Source organism: Pogona vitticeps, chromosome 2 (assembly GCF_051106095.1).
Source record: "Pogona vitticeps strain Pit_001003342236 chromosome 2, PviZW2.1, whole genome shotgun sequence".
Classification (NCBI taxonomy): Eukaryota; Metazoa; Chordata; class Lepidosauria; order Squamata; family Agamidae; genus Pogona; species Pogona vitticeps.
Genome location: NC_135784.1, coordinates 290,927,616 through 290,946,093, shown reverse-complemented (window position 1 = coordinate 290,946,093; position 18,478 = coordinate 290,927,616). Strand labels below are relative to the sequence as shown.

Here is an 18,478-nt window from a genome sequence, read left to right as displayed (position 1 = left end):
GACACTATTGAATTTCTCTTCAGCACTGCAGAAGTCTTGTACAAACCTTTGCAGTTTGAAGCGCTATTCAGATTTCTAGTTTGTCAGTGATACTCTGCATTCCTCCTTTCTTTGCTCCTGGTTGTAAGCAACTGCTAACATAGCCAGCCATTCAATGGCATGTGTGTTCATAGTGTTCCAGAGATTAATTGTACTTCTGAGAAATCTGATACGATTCTCCAAAACATCTTTGTGGCTAACTGTAGTGTATCCTTAGTGCTGTTTCAGCTACCTAAGGAACTCTGATCTAGAATGATAGGTAAAATTAGCTATGTGATCCATCCATAAAAACAGTGGTCTAGGGCACTGGTTCTTAACCTTGGGTTACTCAGGAGTTTTGGACTGCAACTCCCAGAAGCCTTCACCACCAGCTGTCCTGACTGGGGTTTCTGGGAGTTGCAGTTCAAAAGCATCCGAGTAACAAAGGTTAAGAACCACTGGTCTAGGGTGAGTAATTTCATTCACAGATGGGCAACCCTCAAAACAGCAAAGTTTCCCCACAGGGCAGGGGTACTGAACCTTTAGCACAGTCCTTTACCGGTAATAGTACAGCCCAAAGCATCTAGTGCTAAAGCTTTGCCACCCCTAAGGACAAAAGGGACAAAGCTGAACAAAAACAATTCTTAAAAAAAAATTCTGGGGTGCAAGAGCAGCACGTGACCCACACACCTTTACTGCATCATTTTCTTTCCAACCCAGGCATGATTTTTTTGTCAGGGGCATCTTCATAAATTTTTCAGTATCCTTTAAAAAGTCACATAGGTAACACTATTATTCATAAACACACAAGATTTTGAGGGGTGAAGATGGGGTTTTATTTAAGGAGTTGCGATACCAGTGCTGCTGTTATTTGCTATCAGGTCATCTCCAACTCATGGGGCCCCTACGAAGAGCAATCTCCTGAATATCCTGTCCTCAACTGCTCAGCTCTTGTAAACTCAAGTCTCTGGTTTCTTTTAAGGATCCAATCCTTGCATTTGGTCTTTCCTGCTGCCTTCCACCTTTCCCAGCATTGTTTTTCTCCAGAGAATCCTGCCTTCTCATGGTGTTCCTGAAATAGGACAGCCTCCCTTTCAACATTTTTGCTTCCAGAGATCGTTCAGGCTTGCTTTGACCTACTTGCCTTTCTGACAATCCAGGGTATCTGGATTGTCAGAATCTGGCCCAGCACCACATTACAAAGGAATCCTGTCAACTTTCTTAACTGTCCAGCTATTACACCCATACATGGTGATCAAAAATAGAAGAGTGTCGATGGTCATGGTTTCCAGTCTAAATGTCCATGTCCACGCTGCTTTTTTTGAGCCTAGGTCACTCCATCCACTACACCAAACTGGCTCTCAGAATGCGGGCACGACTTATTTGCTACTGTAGGCTACGAATTCACTGCCTCAGGAAACTTTTGTTCAGCCCCCTCAGGCCCTGCAAACTCAGGCCAGGGGCTTCCTTTGTGAAGTCATGAGGAGACTTTGGGGGTTGTCGACCGCATTCCCAGGGCGAGGCTAATTAGCCCGTGTTCAGAAGGGAGGCGACACCGGGGGTGGCTCCGTTGCCAGCAGAGGGAGGGACTTGGGCCGAAGGAGCGCCCGTAGGGCAGAGGCGGAGCCGCCCGGGACTTCCCAAAAGTCCAGCCGGTCCACAGCCTTCAGGACCGAGACGTCGGCTTGCGGGAGCGCAGCTTCGGTCCCGTGCAGACGAACCGCGCCCGCGCTGCTTCAGCGCCACCCGGGTTCCCTTCGGTTCGGCGCGTCCCGGCCGCTCCGGCACCCAATGGCCCAGGGCGGCGGCGGCGGCGGGGAATGGAGCCGCTTAGAGTACGCGCTGCGCGCCAGCCTCCGCCTCCTGAGGGACAGCTGGGCGCAGCGCGGGAGGCTCCCGGGCAACCCACGCGGCGTGCCCGCATCTGCGGAGGATGACACCGGGGAGAGCCCCCCGCCCTCCCTCAGCGCCCTGGAAGCCTTGCCGGTAAGCGCTCCGCACCCCCTTCCCCCGTCCCCCTCCCCCTGCCCCCCCGCGACTCCTCGTCCAGCCACTATGGCACGTTCACACGACGCTCGCTGGCCCTGACGGGGAGCGGCGCTACTTCCTGTAGTGTTGGAAGAACCCGCGTTGACACCCTCGTCGTCCCTTCCTGTTGCTGCTGATTGGCCGCCAGAATGTGGGCGGGTCCTTCGTATCGTTCCGTTGGTGCTCTCGTTACTTAGGAGAATGGGTGTTGTTAAAACGTTCAATGGAGCCTTCTTTTCCTCCTCCCCCCCTTTGTTTCTCTTCGCTGCTTTGCCTTGAAGTGTCATATTAAGCTCTGGCTGACGAAATCCCCACGTCCCTTAGTAAATGTATGTCCCCTTATCTGAACACGTACATCCCATCTTCATCCGTGGAGACAGAGCGATTCTTCATCGTGGAAAAACGAGATGAGGGCTTGGAAAGGGGTCTTTTTAAAGAATGCACCAGGCATCAGCATCCTTCCGTTTCCTCAAAATTTTGTTACAGTTTTCACTGTTAACAGGATTGCTGTATTTCTCAATCCTTAAGGAAAGTTTGAGATTTCTCTCACTAGAGATATTCAGGAAAGAGATTACTCCTGTTTTAAAAAGTTAGTGCGCAGCTAACATTTGTGCTCTGCATACCACAAACTATCCATATGTCATCCTGTGGTGACGGATCAATGTGACTCCATCATTTATGGACCCACTGACTATACAGTACTGATACATATTTCTGTCAATCAGTCTAGCTCCTAAACTGTCTGGAGGAAGTGGGGACTTAACCCAGGACCTTCTGCCTCCCATTGAGATACAGCTGCTTCTAGAACAGGGATGAGGAACATATAGCCCTCCAGATGCTGATTTACAGTTTCTATCATCTTTCCCCACTGGCTGTGCTGGCTACAGCTCAGAAGGCCAACAACATTCAGAAGAACACACATTCCTTTCCCCATTCTAAGAATAAACCACCATATTTGGTTTTGTGTTGTGATGAAGCTTTTGTGTTGTCATTTTAGGTTTGCTTATTTGTGCATATTTCTTTGCATCATTTTTGTTTTGGAAAACGAAGAACCTGCTCTAATAACTTTGGGATATATTTCACAGCGTTTTTTTCTTTCAGCAAAGGGGTGTACTTAGGTACACAGTGGGAAAATTTTGAGGAGACTCTTCTTTCAGTCTTACATTTCTTAAAGGGTTTTTCCCTTTTTAAACTTTTTTTTCCAGATAGATGTGCTGTTGTATATTATGTCTTTTCTGGAGCCGAGAGACTTGAGTCATCTGGGAAGCACAAGTCGCTATTTGAGGCTAACAGTCCAAGATCCCTTGCTATGGAGATATTTTCTTACTCGGGATTTGCATTCTTGGCCTGCTGTTGACTGGAAGTCACTCCCAGATGCAAAGATATTTAACAAACCTTTTGCTGAGCTGAATGACAGTGCCACATGTGACTACATGGAAGTGTAAGTATTTTCTAACATAGCAATACTTGTCATGTGCTATCAAGTTGGAACTGACTTACAGCAATCCTAATGGGATTTAATGAGAGGTTTTACCAGCTCCATACACCCAGTGAGCTTCCATGGTTGAAGGGAGGATTTGAACCCAGGCCGCCTGAGTTTTAGGCGATCGTTTTATCCATTATACCACAGTGGGTATCCTATAGTAATCCTACACATGCTTATTTCAGTTGCACTGACTCCCATGAAAGCATCCATAGGATCACAGCCTATAGTAATCCAATTCAAGTAAGTCCTGCTGAATTTCTCAATGAACATGCATAGACCTGTGCTATGAGTCATTCATTGTACTTTTAAACAAAAAGGATTACAATTTTATGCAGAACCTGGTATTAGAATGGCTACAACTGCAACAGTTAGAGAACTGGGTAAAAAAAAAGCTTCAACAGGATAAAATGTGACATATATTTAGACAGGAAAAAAACAGATTCAGAAATAAAGAATGGATGACACCTAGCAGGAGAGTGTTTTTGTTATGCTGTCAAGTTGCTTCCAAAACATGACAACTCAAGTTTGGTTCCCAAAGGTATTCGAGGGATTTAAGGATTGGTTTTATTAGTGTCATCCACCAGGGAGTCTCCATGACGTAGTGGACATTTGAACCTAGCTCTCCTGAGTCCTAATCCATCCTGTCCACAACCGCACCACGCTGGCAGGGCAGCAGTGCAAGTGAAAAGAATATAGGGGCTTTGGTAGGTGAAAGAGTACAAATGAATCAATATGAGTCACTGTTAGAAGGATATGTACAAGCTGAGACATGTCCAGAGGAAGGTGACCCAGTTAATGAAGCAGTGCTTCCCAACCTTGGGTCCCTAAATGTTCTTGGCCAGAAATCTTGGCCAGCAGAGCTAGTGATGAAGACTGGGGGGAATTTTAGTCCAAGAATACAGTGGACCCCAACATGGTAAAGGATCTGGAAATCAAGACCTACAGGAAAAGGTTGAAAGGATATGTTTTGCCTGGAAAAGACCAAATTGAGTGATGATGTGGTGGCCGTCATCAAATACCCGAAAAGTTATGGAAGATGGTGATATGGTAACAATCTCAAATGATGGGTTCAAATTCCAAGAAAGGAGATTTCAACTAAATATTAAAAGAACCTTGACAATAATAGTTGTTCAACTCTGGAACGGACAATCTTTGGATGTAATGAACTCTCCTTTACTGAAAGTTTGTAAGCAAATTAGAAGATCAGTCAGGATTTCAGCAGGGGTTGGATTTGGTTACCTTTGGAGATTTATGGTTCTCTGAGTCCATGAATGTTATTTAAGATCAGTAAGGATGTTAGATGCCAGGAAAACCCCATAATCCTGATGTCTGTGGATATAATTAAACTGTTGATTGGAGACTGCAGGCAGTTCTAAAACTAAAATAAAAAATAATAATAATTGTGTGCTGTCAAATCATTTCTGACATAATAGCAACACTTTCCAGGGTTTTCTAGTACAGAGTACTTAGAAGTCGCTTACTGTCCCCTTACTGGAGTGGGTACTTTGAAGATTGCCCCAGGCTACACAGGCTGGCTCGTCTCCTGGGATTCATAGTAGGGAATCAAACTCCAGAACTCTGTGGAAAGCCAAGTGTAATATTATTTAAAACACCACCAAGGGATTATAGAGTCATATCTACTATTACATACAATGGTGTGTGAGTCTAGGTCACGCATGGCCCTCCAGATGTTGGACTGGAACGCCTGTCCTCCCTTACCTTTGGCTGCAATGGCTGATGGGAGCTGTAGTCAGACAACATCTGGAAGACTATATGTGCTCCCCTGCTCTGAGGTATTTTAATGTCCCACCTTATTTTATTTTATTTTGTTGGATTTGTACCCTACCTATCTAGACCAAAGGTCTACCTTTCCCTCAGAAAGCTCAAAACAGCTTATATTAGGATATTTATTTATTTATTTATTTATTTATTTATTTATTTATTTATTTATTTATTTATTTATTTATTTATTTATTTATTTATTTATTTATTTGATTTATATCCCGCCCATCTGGTATATTTATACCACTCTGAGCGGCTGATATTATTGTTGCAAGAGAGCAAATCAGCATTTCATAAGGCAACTGTAAAATGGGGATACTCCAAACAAAAAATTGTAACTTTGAAACTGGACTTCAGACTAACATCAAATTTGGCACAGATGTAGCAGTCTGCCCTTGCTCTGTGCCATATTTCTGAACATTTGAGCAAACAGTTTTCAAGTTATGTTTTTTAAAATGTAAAACTATTTTGCACCCCAACCCCATGTGCAGACACCAGTGACCTCTGCCTGCAGATTTAAAACAGATCATTGAAAAGTCCAAACTTGCTTGACAATGGTTAGTCCCAGCTGCTTTCAAAAATAGGAAGGAATCCAAGCTTCGGGGGCGGGGTTAAACTGACTTTGAAAAAAGCTATTTCAAAGGGGGGAATTTCGTACTTTCTGGCTTTCTTATAGACACAAATATTCTAAACATAAACAGCGCTCTTGAGCTTGAGAGCAGGAAGGGAGATCTGATTTTTTGACCCTGCCAATCAAGTCCACTCTCAGAACTTTTTAACTCTTTCCTGGCCAAACAGACATTGAAAAGGGTTTCTATTTCTGATGTCAAATAATTTAAGATATATCTTAAAAAATAGAGCATAAATATTCAGAAGCTCAATCATTTAAGCTATGAAATTACTGTTTTTTGCTTTGTGGTTCGGGATGGTCTTATTTAATGTTAGTAGTGCTTTGGTGCCTATTCAACCCATCTTATCACTATACCATTGTTTGGTAACTGTCAGGGTTACCAAACCCTATGTTTCAACAAGTATGAATGATAATAAGCAGAGGCTATATTTCAACAAGTGTTGAATGATAATAAGCAGAAGATGGTATCCTGTAGACCAGGGGTCTCCAAAAATTTCAGTATGAGGGCCACATCATATGTTTTACAGATTTTCAAGAGCCGAAGGGGGGGCAGTTTTATAATGAATGAATATGTTTTATTTGGATCAACAAACTTGTACCTGTATACTTCAGTATTAATGGGAATGATGGAATTGCTTGTTTAATTTAAAAATATTGCTGAACTGAGTTTTCAAGCTTGAGGAGCCAATTATTTGTGCTTTAGATTTTTATTGCAAGGCCCCCACCCGGGAGAAGGAGACATGTTAGGCCCTGTGAAAATTCTATGAGTGAGGGAGAGAGAAAATGAGAGAGAGAGAGAGACTTTTAGGGTCTTAACACTCACATATTACTCCAGAAAAGAGGTTACCAGCCTCCCATTTCCCAAGTACAGTTTTACACAGAATAATGTTCTAAGTGAAATCAAGGAGTTGTATTTGGAGCAGGGGTCTCCAAACTTTTAAGCCACAAGAGAGCAGCCTGGGAAAGGGTGGGACCTTTGTTGTTTCCCTGTGGCTGAGAGAGAGCACATATGCATTAGGGCAGGGGATGAGCAGGAGACCAATCCTGTTGCCAGGTGCTGTTAGGGAAGGCAGGGAGGCAAGGTGAGAAAGGTCCTAGAGTCTGGACCAAACTGGATAAAAAGGCATGGTGGGCCGGATGTGTCCCGCAGGCCGTAGTTTGGAGACCCTGTAAGACCCCAAGCCAGGAGGCTTATGTGGGAGTGCCGTTGCTCCCATCGCGGGCTTAGTTGACTCAGACTTCCCCTCCACCTTCCCCGCCTAGACAAGAGAGCAAGCAGGTGGATACCCAGGAACTGGAGGAGATAACAGGAGGAAAGGGACAGAAACACCAGGGGGTTGATACCAGTGACCTGGTGCAGGCACTGAAGGAGTTAAACGTGGTGGAGAAGACTGGGAAGAATTTGGCAGGAAAGGGGAGGGGGGAAATTGAGGCGGGAGCTGGGGATATAAAAGAGAAGTGGGAAGAGATCCCGGGGGGTTGGGAGATGTTATGGGTACAGGACCCATGGACTGGGAAGTGGGAGCAAGTGAAAGTCCCACACGAGGAAGCTGAACGAAGACGACGTCAAGGACAGCAGCCCCGTCCGACTTATTGGGGAGAGACAGAGGCGAAGGAGTGGCGTCGTCGCCTGAGGGAGGAGAGAGAAGCGGTGGCCAGAGAATTAGAAGCAAAGCGGGCATGGCATCTCGCCGAGTTGCAGAAGATGGGGGTCTACCCAGACCGTGGCTGGCCAGTCCGGGAGAGGGCTCCCCAATCTGGGGTTGGAGTGGGGATGAGGAAACCCTTCCATTATTAGAGTTTGATCCAGAAGAAGGGGGAGAACCGGTACCAGAGAAGACATTATCTGGACCGTGGACACTGGAAGGTACTAACCCCTTTGTTGGTAATGTTTGGACTCCGTTAAAGTTTCCAGCCCAAGGGAATTGTGCGACTGTTCCGTTAGAGGTTCCTGTTGATGTTGATGTTTTAATAAATGAAGATAAAGTTGGACCACTGAATGAATCGAGTACTTTATTAACTGCGACTGCCCCTGTAAACACTGAACCCTCACAGACCCCTGCTGTAGACGATCTTGACTGTCCTTTGCTATGTAATGCTTGGCATCCTTTTTCCTGCTGGCAACACATAATATTGTGCAGCAACATTGGGCCTTTCCTGGCTTTTTGAATGGTGAGTACAGAAACACAATATTCCACATTAATAAACCAGAGGATTTTTTTGAAGAATTTTTCTCCCACCCTCATCAGTATCTGGTCCACTCTTCCTTAGCTTCAGCTATTTTACATTTTTGAGAACTTTGATTCCCTATTATTGTTGAGAACCACTTCAACTTAACAGTCATAGTGATCATGCTGAAAATGTACCAGATGTTTAAGATTTTGCAGTTGCCTTTTATTATTTTTGTTGTTTTCACACAGGTATAAGAAATGCTATTCTTGTTGTAAAAGACGCCTGAATTCCAGTCAGCCCATTTATGGAACTGTGGCTTCCTTGTTACAGTCACTGATCACACAGGCAGAGCCTTGCTTTGCTATGTTTGGGCCAGGTTTAGAATATCTGAATGAATCTTTGGTGCTCAAACTGATGACCAGTCCGGAGGTCTTGCCACTAGCTGGCGTACCTTCTAGACAAATACGTGGTAATGTACTTATTTATTTATAAACTTTCATGTGACCCTTTTTCATATACTTTACGACCCTGTGTTGTCAACAACAGTTTAATCCAGTAATAAAATAAAATACATTTTTAAAAGGAGAAAGTCTATTCTTAAGTTAGACAGATGGAACAGATTAAAGTGATTTCTTCCAAAGTGTGGAAAGGGGAGTCTCAGAGCATCATTACACGTGGGGGTGGAGTGGGGGGACTGTGTCTGAATCTGGTTTAGCTTGTTTGAAATCAATTTTTAAAAAATGTGACTACATGACACACATGGAAGTACAGATTTGTCGGGGAGCTGGGAAGTATGTTTTTTTTGGTTGGAAGGTGCGATATTTGACTTGGCTGTGAGAGAGTGAAATCAATTTATTTTCAATTGCTTTGGTATATGTGAACACCTCTGGTGGTATAAATTGTGTCTGTGGGGTTTACCATTCACTGGTGTGCCTTTCTGCTACCTCTCTACTTCTCCACCCTTGTGTATCCCTCCCCTTTGCAACCCTAGTCAACATCTCTGGTCAGTTTCAGCCTCAGCTCTCTATATTCCCCTCCTTTGCAAGCTGACCTAATCAAAATTTCTCTGGTCAGTTTTAGCCCACCCTCTCTCTCCACTTCTTCCTCCTGATTTATTTCAATAGTGTAGCCATGCTCAAAGCCATACACAAAGCTGTATCTTTTTAGCTGATCTTTTTAGCCAAGCTACAGATCCCACTAATTCAACCTTGTGTTTGACAAGGCTGCTTGGCTTGGTCTACAGTTGTTTTGTATTGGCCAAAGCAACCACAGACAGTGACCAAGACATCTGTTTAGGTGGGTGCAAGCAGATGAATGGGGTGGCAGAGGAGGGACATTTAGTTTCCATGCTGGCAGGGGAGGAGGAGCAGAGAGGGCTTTTGCGTTATTTTCCATTGATTTCTTTATTTTGGGGGAGCTTTTCTCTTTCCTTGCTCCAGGGTAGTGTAATATTTTTCTCACATTGAAGATGCATCTGGTGACCCAGAAGGCTTTGAACTCTAGAGACCCAAACTCTTCCCTGATCTGTTCTTTTTTTATCTTTTCTGGCATTGGGGGGGGATGTACAAGGGCTTGGAAATTTACACAGGGCTTGTGGGTGGGTGCGTCTGAGTATAGACTTTTCTGTCGACTTTTGGATAATATTCCAACCACTGATCTCCTGTGGAGAGAGCATTGGCTGAATATCATCTGAAACAGATAGAATTATCTATTTGAGATGCTGAGCATAAGGCATCCTTGGGCATATAGCTTTGCCTTTTTAAATGTCAAAAATATGCTTTCAATTACGTGCTTATTTAGTTAGATACTGTATGTATTTCATATATGATCTCTTAGAAGCATATTAAATTTTAAACTGGTCTCTAAAGCCTTTGTTTCCTCTGTGCCTTGTCTTTTCTCCCCTCTAATAGGGATAGGATCAGGACTCACATTTCATTTGAATGGCCAGAAATTCAATATTCTAACACTGTATTCAAAAACCAGGTATGACTATTTGCTGGGATGTTGTTTTGTTTTGTTCCATTCTGTTCTATTTAAACAGAAGGGAGGCTATTTCAGGAAATGTTCTGTCCAAGTTTCTTTCAAAGAAAATTAGAAATAGGCTATGTGGTTTAGACTCTGCCCACAAGGGTACTGCATGGAGCATTCCATTCATTCAATAGCAATTTGGATTTGCTGCTCTCTCTCTTTCTTGATTGTGGAGGAATACAAGGCAGGAAACCCACTGTTATCTCCAATCACTTATCAGAGCTAACAGCAAGGATTCCTGATTTCATTCCTCCCCAGCAGCTTGCAGAAACTAGTCCCCACTTTCCCTAAAAGGCCCACACATACAAGTGGGTTGTTTATTGACTACTGATATGGCAAACTGCCTTGTCTAGTCTGGAGAGAATCATTGTCCTGTGTAATTCCCTATGGCTATCTTCAGTACCACCTCTTGTAGGGTGTGATGGGGCAGGGAATAGGAATCCCTGCTGTTAACCATGGTCAGTGATGGAAGACAATAGCAAGATTTTCTTGTGTTGATTTCCTTCCTATCATACAAAGAGCAACATGTAATGCCAGTTGTTATCAGCCAGTGTTTGCAAGCATCAGTTTAGAGAATTTCACTTCTTCTCTCCTTTCCTCATTTAATGAAGCTCCATATGAGGCTTCATCAAGACACTAAACCAAATGCATTATTTCTAATTGCTAGCCACAGCTACTGTAGGCCCATTGAATCACCTGCAGAATGTTAAGTCAAGAAATACAGGTCACATGGGTTCCAGTGGGATTAGGAATTGGATATTGTCCAATTTATCCAGGCTACACTGCCCAAAATTAGTTCTCCATCTTTGTCCCTGTGGTTCTTTCCTAAAGCCAAAGATTTCAGCACCATTAATTCAGAATAGTTTCCCCATTTCCTGCCTCCGTACTATATAAAGAATCTGATTTCTCTAGAAAGGAGAGACTCCAAGCAAAGGAGGAAGACACCAATCCTATTAACAAGATGTTCTACGAAAAGAACAGGCTTGATGGGGCAAAACAATACAGACCAATTGAACATGTTAAGCACATGTGTGGACTGGTTGACGGATTCATCTACGTTGCAGATGCAGAGGTGCCTAAACGTAAGAGCTTGTGAATGGTGCTGATGTTTCGTAGAGGGTGATTCTGGAGGCAGATGTTCAAGGTTGTTGAAGTAAGAATCTTCCTTTGTAGGACACAGCCTGCTAATCGAAGTGGCTCAGATGGCAGCAATGCTTGATCCTGCTCTTGGACCTTCAGATCGACCTCTGCTGGTTTTGTCCTGTATTTCGTATGCTCAGAATGAAAGAATTCCCTGTGTTCATCTGGCGCACCAGCTGCAGCTAAATCTGCTTGGCCGACCATGGAGGGTACCTTTGCTTACCTATTTGTTTCTTTTTAAAAGTGTCTTTCCTGGTTTGCAATTTGGGTAAGGCTCTTACCTTTATTTAGTATCTCGTGAGGAAAGAACTGGTATCTGGGCATTTTGCTCCTTATCTTCTGTGTGGTTGCTTCCATCGGCTTCACAGCTGGACAAGAGAAAGGAACAAAATAAATGATATTGGTGACCCACAATGAGGTGAGTGAGGGACATGGCCCGAGGAGGATCCGGAGGTGTGGAGAACGATATATGGTTTACAGGTTGGTGAAGGTTCTCAATCCCTGCTATACATAGTAACTCAGAAATAAATCTTATTGCATTCAGCTGTGCTCTCTCCCAGAGAAATGTGCCTCATGGAACCTGAGGGTCAAATTGGGCAATGGTGGCGCTGCGGGCTAAACCGCAGGAGCCTGTGCTGCAGGGTCAGAAGACCAAGCAGTCGTAAGATTGAATCCACGTGACGGAGTGAGCGCCCGTCGTTTGTCCCAGCTCCCTCCAACCTAGCGGTTCGAAAGCATGCAAATGCAAGTAGATCAATAGGGACCACCTTGGTGGGAAGGTAACAGCGTTCCGTGTCTAAGTCACACTGGCCACGTGACCATGGAAGATTGTCTTCAGACAAACGCTGGCTCTATGGCTTGGAAACGGGGATGAGCACCGCCTCCTAGAGTCGAACACGACTGGACAAAAACTGTCAAGGGGAACCTTTACCTTTACCTTTTTACATAGCACATTTTCAAAATTGATGCTCTCCCAAATGGTAATTTGATAGTTCTGACCAAAGCAATGTGAACCTCAGCAGGAAAATGAGACATTTTGTGAGTTACAGCAATCTTGATTTGCAAGATTGATTGCCAAAGCACATATTTATGAGAAGATAACCATATTGGGTGGGAAATGTGTTATTCAAAGGAAATTCATGCTTCTCTTCATATCTAATTCTTATAAGATGCAGTAGTGGTGGATGTTTGCTCCTGTGGTTTTGAACAAAGGGATTGCAGGAAGTGTATCACTGCTTTGACTGGAGTTTTAATACTACTTCCTTTTCCCATTTTTGTGTTTCCCATTTCTCAGAGTGACGTTTTTAAATGTTTGTATAGTTATTCATCTTTGCCTTAATATTGCTGGTTAATGATGTAAGATGCCTCCTTATTCACTGTTCGTAGTTTTAAATACTGTCTTTTAAAGATGTTCACTACTGTTGTCTACTCATTGTTTTCAACTTTAAATATTGTCTTTCAATGTTGTAAGCTGCCTTGGATCCTTTTTAAGGACAAAGGTGGAGTAAAATATTTTAAGTAAGTAAGTAAGTAAGTAAGTAAGTAAGTAAGTAAGTAAGTAAGTAAGTAAGTAAGTAAGTAAGTAAGTAAGTAAGTAAGTAAGTAAGTAAGTAAGTAAGTAAATAAGTAAGTAAAATTAGTGGAGGCTAGATGCATTGTGGTAAAAGCACAAGCTCCTCCATGAACTACCAGTAATAGCTGACGGGGTTGAACAGCAAAAGGTCCTTACCTCAGAAGCAGGCAATATGCAGCTATGCACTGACCTTCACCAATTTTTGTGACCCCCCCTTGCACTTCACCAAATTTTAACAGCACAGTAGAGGCAACCCCCCCCCCCCCCAAATTTCTGACTTCTTTATAGAAGAAAGTAAAGTTAAACCAGAGTCACAGGATTATATTATGGCTGATTGTCCTTTTGGAAGCCTCCTAGAATTGTGATCCTCTTTGAAGGCAAGGCATATGGTCCCAACACGCTTGCTAATTTTTATTTTTTAAACAGGCTGTGATTTTTGACATTACGTAATTATAGATTCTGTGGCAGGCTTGGAATATCGTCATCGTTTAGTCGTGTCTGACTCTTTGTGACCCCATGGACCAGAGCACGCCAGGCCCTCCTATCTTCCACTGCCTCCCGTAGTTGTGTCAAATTCATGTTGGTTGCTTCGCAGACACTGTCCAGCCATCTCATCCTCTGTCGTCACCTTCTCCTCTTGCCAAGAACGCCCCATGATCAGAAACAAAAGGCTTGAAATATAGCTTTCAGGAAAACTCAAAGAGTGTCCAGTTTTGGTCATTACCCTCAGAAGTTGTTGACTCCTGTACTACCTTTATTCCCAGGCTGCTTGCTTTAGTAAACAAAATGCTGCAATTGATGCAGATTGATCTGATTTACCAAGATGAATGTTTCCTTTTGAATAGCTTCCTGTTTTAAGCAATCAGCATGCTGATGCAATAATTACTTAATTTCTCCTTTGTTCTTTGCATCTTAATTTCTCCTTTGTTCTTTGTGTCACCACTAAAGGCAATTAACCCGTATTTCATATAGTTCAACCCTGACCATTTCATGGATGGTTGGTGTAGTCCAGTGCTTCCCAATCTTGGGTCCCCAGATGTTCTTGGACTACAACTCCCAGAAATCGTAGCCAGCACAGCTAGTGATGAAGGTTATTGATTTAGTCCAAGAACATTGGGGGACCCAAGGTTGGGAACCACTCGTGTAACCCATACTTTATCCCACATATACCTATTGATTAGACCTGGAAATTCCTCTTTCCTGGCCTTCGTTGCATCCTTTTCTCCATTCTCCATTGCTATTCCACTTCCACCATCCACAAATGTGCTAGTCTTGCAACGTTTCTAAATTTTTCTTTCTTTTGTGAGACTTTTTGTTTAAGATGGCAACATCTGTTCTTTTTCCAATTTTACAGGTCCAGGATACTGAAGTTGCTACATTAACTGGACTGTTGGATGGAATTCAGTGGCTACTGGAACAAGCTAGACGTAGAAATACTTAATAATCAGTTGTTCTTAATAGTGTTGATGAACTTTCTCCCCAAGCATTACTTGACAATGAGTAACAGCTTGCTCCAGGCTAACAGGATCCCAGAAGAGATTATTGCAATTTGGATTATTGCTAATGTCATCGTAATCTGTACTATTTAAAATGTAGGCACAAAAATGCAACTGGGGAAGGGAGTGTGAAATCAGTTCTGGCTCCAGGATGGGACATAGTGCCTTCGGATGGACTTAAACGGTTCTTTTTCCCTTTGGAATGGCTACACCAATGGTGGTTGTTTTTGATTGGTAACAGGTAGCTGCCATTTCATTTTCCCACAATGTACCAGGAAAAGGATTGTTCAAGGCACGATGGAAAATTAAATTCATCATCTTCAAATGACAGAGCTGGAAATGACCCCCTATATATAATCAAGTCCAGCCCCTGTTGGGGAGGCACAGTGGGGTTGAGGCAGTGTCTGACTCAATGCTTGCTCAGGGGGATGCAGATATGGATAGCCATTGCTCTGGCTATGTCCACTAGTGGCTACTGCGGCACAGGGCACCAGCCACCAATAAGTTTCAAATGTTTGTCCAAAATTCCAAGTCCTCACACACGTATTCAGCAAAGTGCCTGCAGTGATATGAGGAGATCAGAAACTTCATTGTATTGAAGAAGAGATACCAAATATCATTTTCCAGGTATTAGTTTACCACTGTAAATATTTCTCAGTTTGGAGGAAACTGATCACCTGATATATCTGCCCATGTGGCAAGGATAAATTTTGTTCCATTAATGAGCACATTGCAGCTAACCTGCTCCCTCAGGTGGTCAGTTACATTTCTGCCATATATATATAAGAAAGAGGCTTCTGTGGTTTCTTTAAGTTAACCTCGCAAGTTTCATTTGGCTCAGTTTTTGTGGATGGCAGGCTGTATTATAAATTCCACAAAAGTTAATGCGAAATGAAACTGCTTAGTCTTCAAAGGGCCACAGGATTTTTTTTTCTTTCTCCTTGGTTTTCTACAATGGACTGGCACAACTGTTGTTGTCCCGCGCCGTCAAGTCAGAACCAACTTCTAGTGACCCTAATAGGTCTTTTCAGACTATTACCTCTGGAGGCAAAAATGTTGAAACTTTGGGCACATTATGAAAAGGCAGACTTTTCTGGTAAACAGTTATGCTAGGAAATGTGAAAAGCAGTAGGAGAAGAGGATCAAATAGGAGATGGACTAACTCCCTAGAAGAAGCCATAAGCTTTAGCTTACAAGAGCTGAGCAGGGCAGTTGAGGACGGGACATTTTGGAGAGTGCTCATTCATAGGGTCACTGGAAGTTGATTCTGACATGATGGCACATAAAAACAACAGTCAGGTCTCCCAGCTTGTCCACACAGCTTAGGAGAGATGCACAGAAAACCAGATCTGGATAGAGACATAGCAGGGAAAATTATTTCCCTAGAGTGCCAAATAGCCAAGGCTGTACAGGAGGCTTTGTGTGTGTGTGTGTGTGTGTGCCATGTGGCCTTTTGGCTCGTTGGCATCTGTCTTCAGTTATATCCAAGGCATGTCCATGCCAGCAAGCGCTGAGAGGAGCTGGAGGGCACCAGCATCTGGACACCTTCAGTTGGGAGTCTGGAAGGCAATGGCGTCATCATCCTCTGGCGTGCAGATGTAGCCTCCCTTTGCAGTGTGGGGTGGGATGAGGAGCCAGCAAGTTGATGGAAAAAAACTGCAAATGCTGTCTTAAGCCATAGTAATCAATACCAAATTTTGCTTTTTGTATGTGTTCATTTAGAGGCTGCTTCCTCACTGTGTTTTCAACAACACAGTAAGAGCGAATGAGAATAAAAGATTCTAAATATAAGAGTCAAATGCCAGATGTCAGTAGGATGGCCACCAAAGTCGCAGTGTCCTAGTTTTTCAATAACATTAATATTTGTTATTTACACTGCACCCTTTGAAAAGTGTTCCAGGGGCAACTTATAGCACACTCATAATGGGGGGGGGGGATCCAGTGTATAATTAGAGAATCATGCAGTAAGAGAGTAATAGTTGCTGGGGGTTAAGCATTGATACTTAAAAGACCCAGGCATGAGAATTTGAATGCATGAGAGAGTGTTAGGCCCTCCTATATTTCTGTTTTCATATGTGTCTTTTCCAATGAGTCTTGCCTTCTCATGATATTGCTCAAAGTACTACTCTCTCAGTTTCATCCCTTTTGCTTCTGGAGAGAATTCAGGCTTGATTTAATCTAGAACCACTTGTCTTTACGGAAGTCCACACTATCTATGAAGCTCTCCAGTGTTACCTTTCAGATGAATGTGATTGGAAATCCTGAAAAATAAAACTCTTCCAACCATGGTGAGGGGTTCTATAAAAACTACCTTTCTCATATGCCATTGGGACCATAACTAACTAACTGTATTCAGGTATTCACAATATAGTTAACCTGAACACATGAGGAAAAGGAACAGACTAACCTCATCACTTAACATGGACAGTGAGAGTCTGAAGAAAGTGTTTGTTTATGTCTCAGCCTCTCTAAAAATCTGGAAAACCATGCTTTTTCAGTATTTCAGATTATATGGAGAACCTTTACCCACAGGAGAGATTCTCAATTTCAGATTATCACTTTGCACATGAGGAGAATGATGAAGAAGGTGAGATTAGCTCCTCCCTTTCCTCATGTGGTCAGGCGACCAGACTATTACTGTCTGTCCACCCATGTACAGAATAGTATCTTAGTTCTCCTTACCAGCCACTAGAGGTCGCCTTGATTACACGGAAGTAAAGCACAGTATTGTAGTAAGAGGTACAACAACAATGTTGTGGTATCTCTATTCAAATCTCAGGAACATCAAGGCTCATTTCTGGAGACAGAAATCCTATACACTAACAAATGTATACTATGAGTTTCCTTTAACACAAATCCATTGATTTTTGTAAAATATTCTTACTGGCAACAATGGGTGGAACAGAGCTGCTCATTCCTTTAGGAAAATTCATTCTTTTTCATTTTCAGTTTGCATACACCCTGCATATGAGGTAGTGGTGTCTGGAATGTATGTCCCTTTGCACAGAAGGCCTTCGGGCTTGTGTGTGTAAGTGATGTTTGTTGTGTGTCTTCTTTAAAAATAAAATGTGTCAATTTTTTTAGTTGCAACAAGATTCTTTCTTGCTTTTGCTGCGACAGTTTAACAACTCCCCTCTGGAAATCACACTGATGATCATTTCCAATGAAGTAAATACGGGCCCTGGACGATTTCTACTTCCCCTGACCAGCCATTGGATCTTGTTAAGAAGGGAGCAGTGTAAGAGGGCTTTCCATTCGACCTGAGCTTGGAGCATAAGTCTCTTTGGCTCCAGGATATTCGTGGTGCCTTTGGTCTTGCCTCCTGCTTCCAGCTCCTGGTTTTGTCCCAGGGCAACCTCAGACAGCTCTTTGATCTTGTCCTGACACAAAGCTCCATCTAGACGTGGTTCGCCACCTGTACGTCAAATCTAGGAGCAGAGCTTGGAGATTTTAACTTTTTCATCTACAGTTCTGTCAACAAGGCCTGTCCTTCCACTGATTTCCACCTCTCAAAGCTGCCCATAAGAAAATTCCCTTTCTCTCTCCAATCACTGATTGGATTACACTTGCAATCACTGATTGGAGAGAGCAGGGAGTTCCTTCCTGTCTTTGATCTTTGCAAAGACAAGAAGGAGGACCAAAGCCCATGACATGGTCAGCTGGGATTTGCAAGTGCTTGTACCTCTCAGCGTTTTGCTTTTTCACCCACTTTTCTCTGCAGGGAAGAGAAAGGAGGAGTCAAAGCAGATAATCTCAGATGGTCCTTACAAGCAATGGCTGAGGGCACTTTGCACCTCCTCCCTTTTCAGTTTCCACCTCACCCTGCAGACAATTGCAAGTGGCAGCTTGAATCCTGAAGACAAGACTCAACTGCAGGGACCAACCACAATCTCTTATCTACCTTCCCCACCTTCCTTAAATGGGAAAATGAGTAAATTAAAGCCTCAGTTGCCCACTGAAGCATGAAGTGGGTGTTCCCCCAACTTTGAGTGGCAGTCCAATGACGGCAGAGGTGGTGGCCACACCTTCTGTTGTCAGCCAGCCCCCAAAGGACCACAGAGGAAAGAAATCCAGCCCCTCCCATATGATTCTGTACTCCTGCATTAGCTGAAAGTGCTTGCAGT

General features: G+C 43.3%; 1 protein-coding gene across 2 annotated transcripts; it reads left to right on the top strand.

Moving 5' to 3' along the window:
• The first annotated feature begins 479 nt into the window (after window positions 1–479).
• Window positions 480–17,444, top strand: FBXO4 (F-box protein 4). 2 transcript variants are annotated; one of them, XM_072992794.2, is made up of 7 exons: window positions 480–2,004; window positions 3,252–3,487; window positions 8,366–8,586; window positions 10,028–10,100; window positions 11,058–11,227; window positions 11,319–11,494; window positions 14,213–17,444. In XM_072992794.2, the coding sequence occupies exons 1-7, from the start codon at window positions 1,810–1,812 to the stop codon at window positions 14,297–14,299; spliced, it is 1,158 nt and encodes a 385-aa protein (XP_072848895.2). In that variant the 5' UTR covers window positions 480–1,809; the 3' UTR covers window positions 14,300–17,444. The 2 variants fall into 2 exon arrangements, with proteins under 2 accessions (XP_072848895.2, XP_078240588.1); XM_078384462.1 differs by having other exon boundaries at window positions 13,327–17,444.
• Window positions 17,445–18,478: the final 1,034 nt, after the last annotated feature.

Bases quoted from the DNA above. Each gene is read 5' to 3' on its own strand.
- FBXO4 (XM_072992794.2), top strand. From the start codon at position 1,810: ATGGCCCAGGGCGGCGGCGGCGGCGGGGAATGGAGCCGCTTAGAGTAC. The intron at 8,587-10,027 runs GTAATGTACTTA...CCCCTCTAATAG, and splicing joins ACCTTCTAGACAAATACGTG to GGATAGGATCAGGACTCACA. The intron at 11,495-14,212 runs GTACCTTTGCTT...CCAATTTTACAG, and splicing joins TGCTTGGCCGACCATGGAGG to GTCCAGGATACTGAAGTTGC.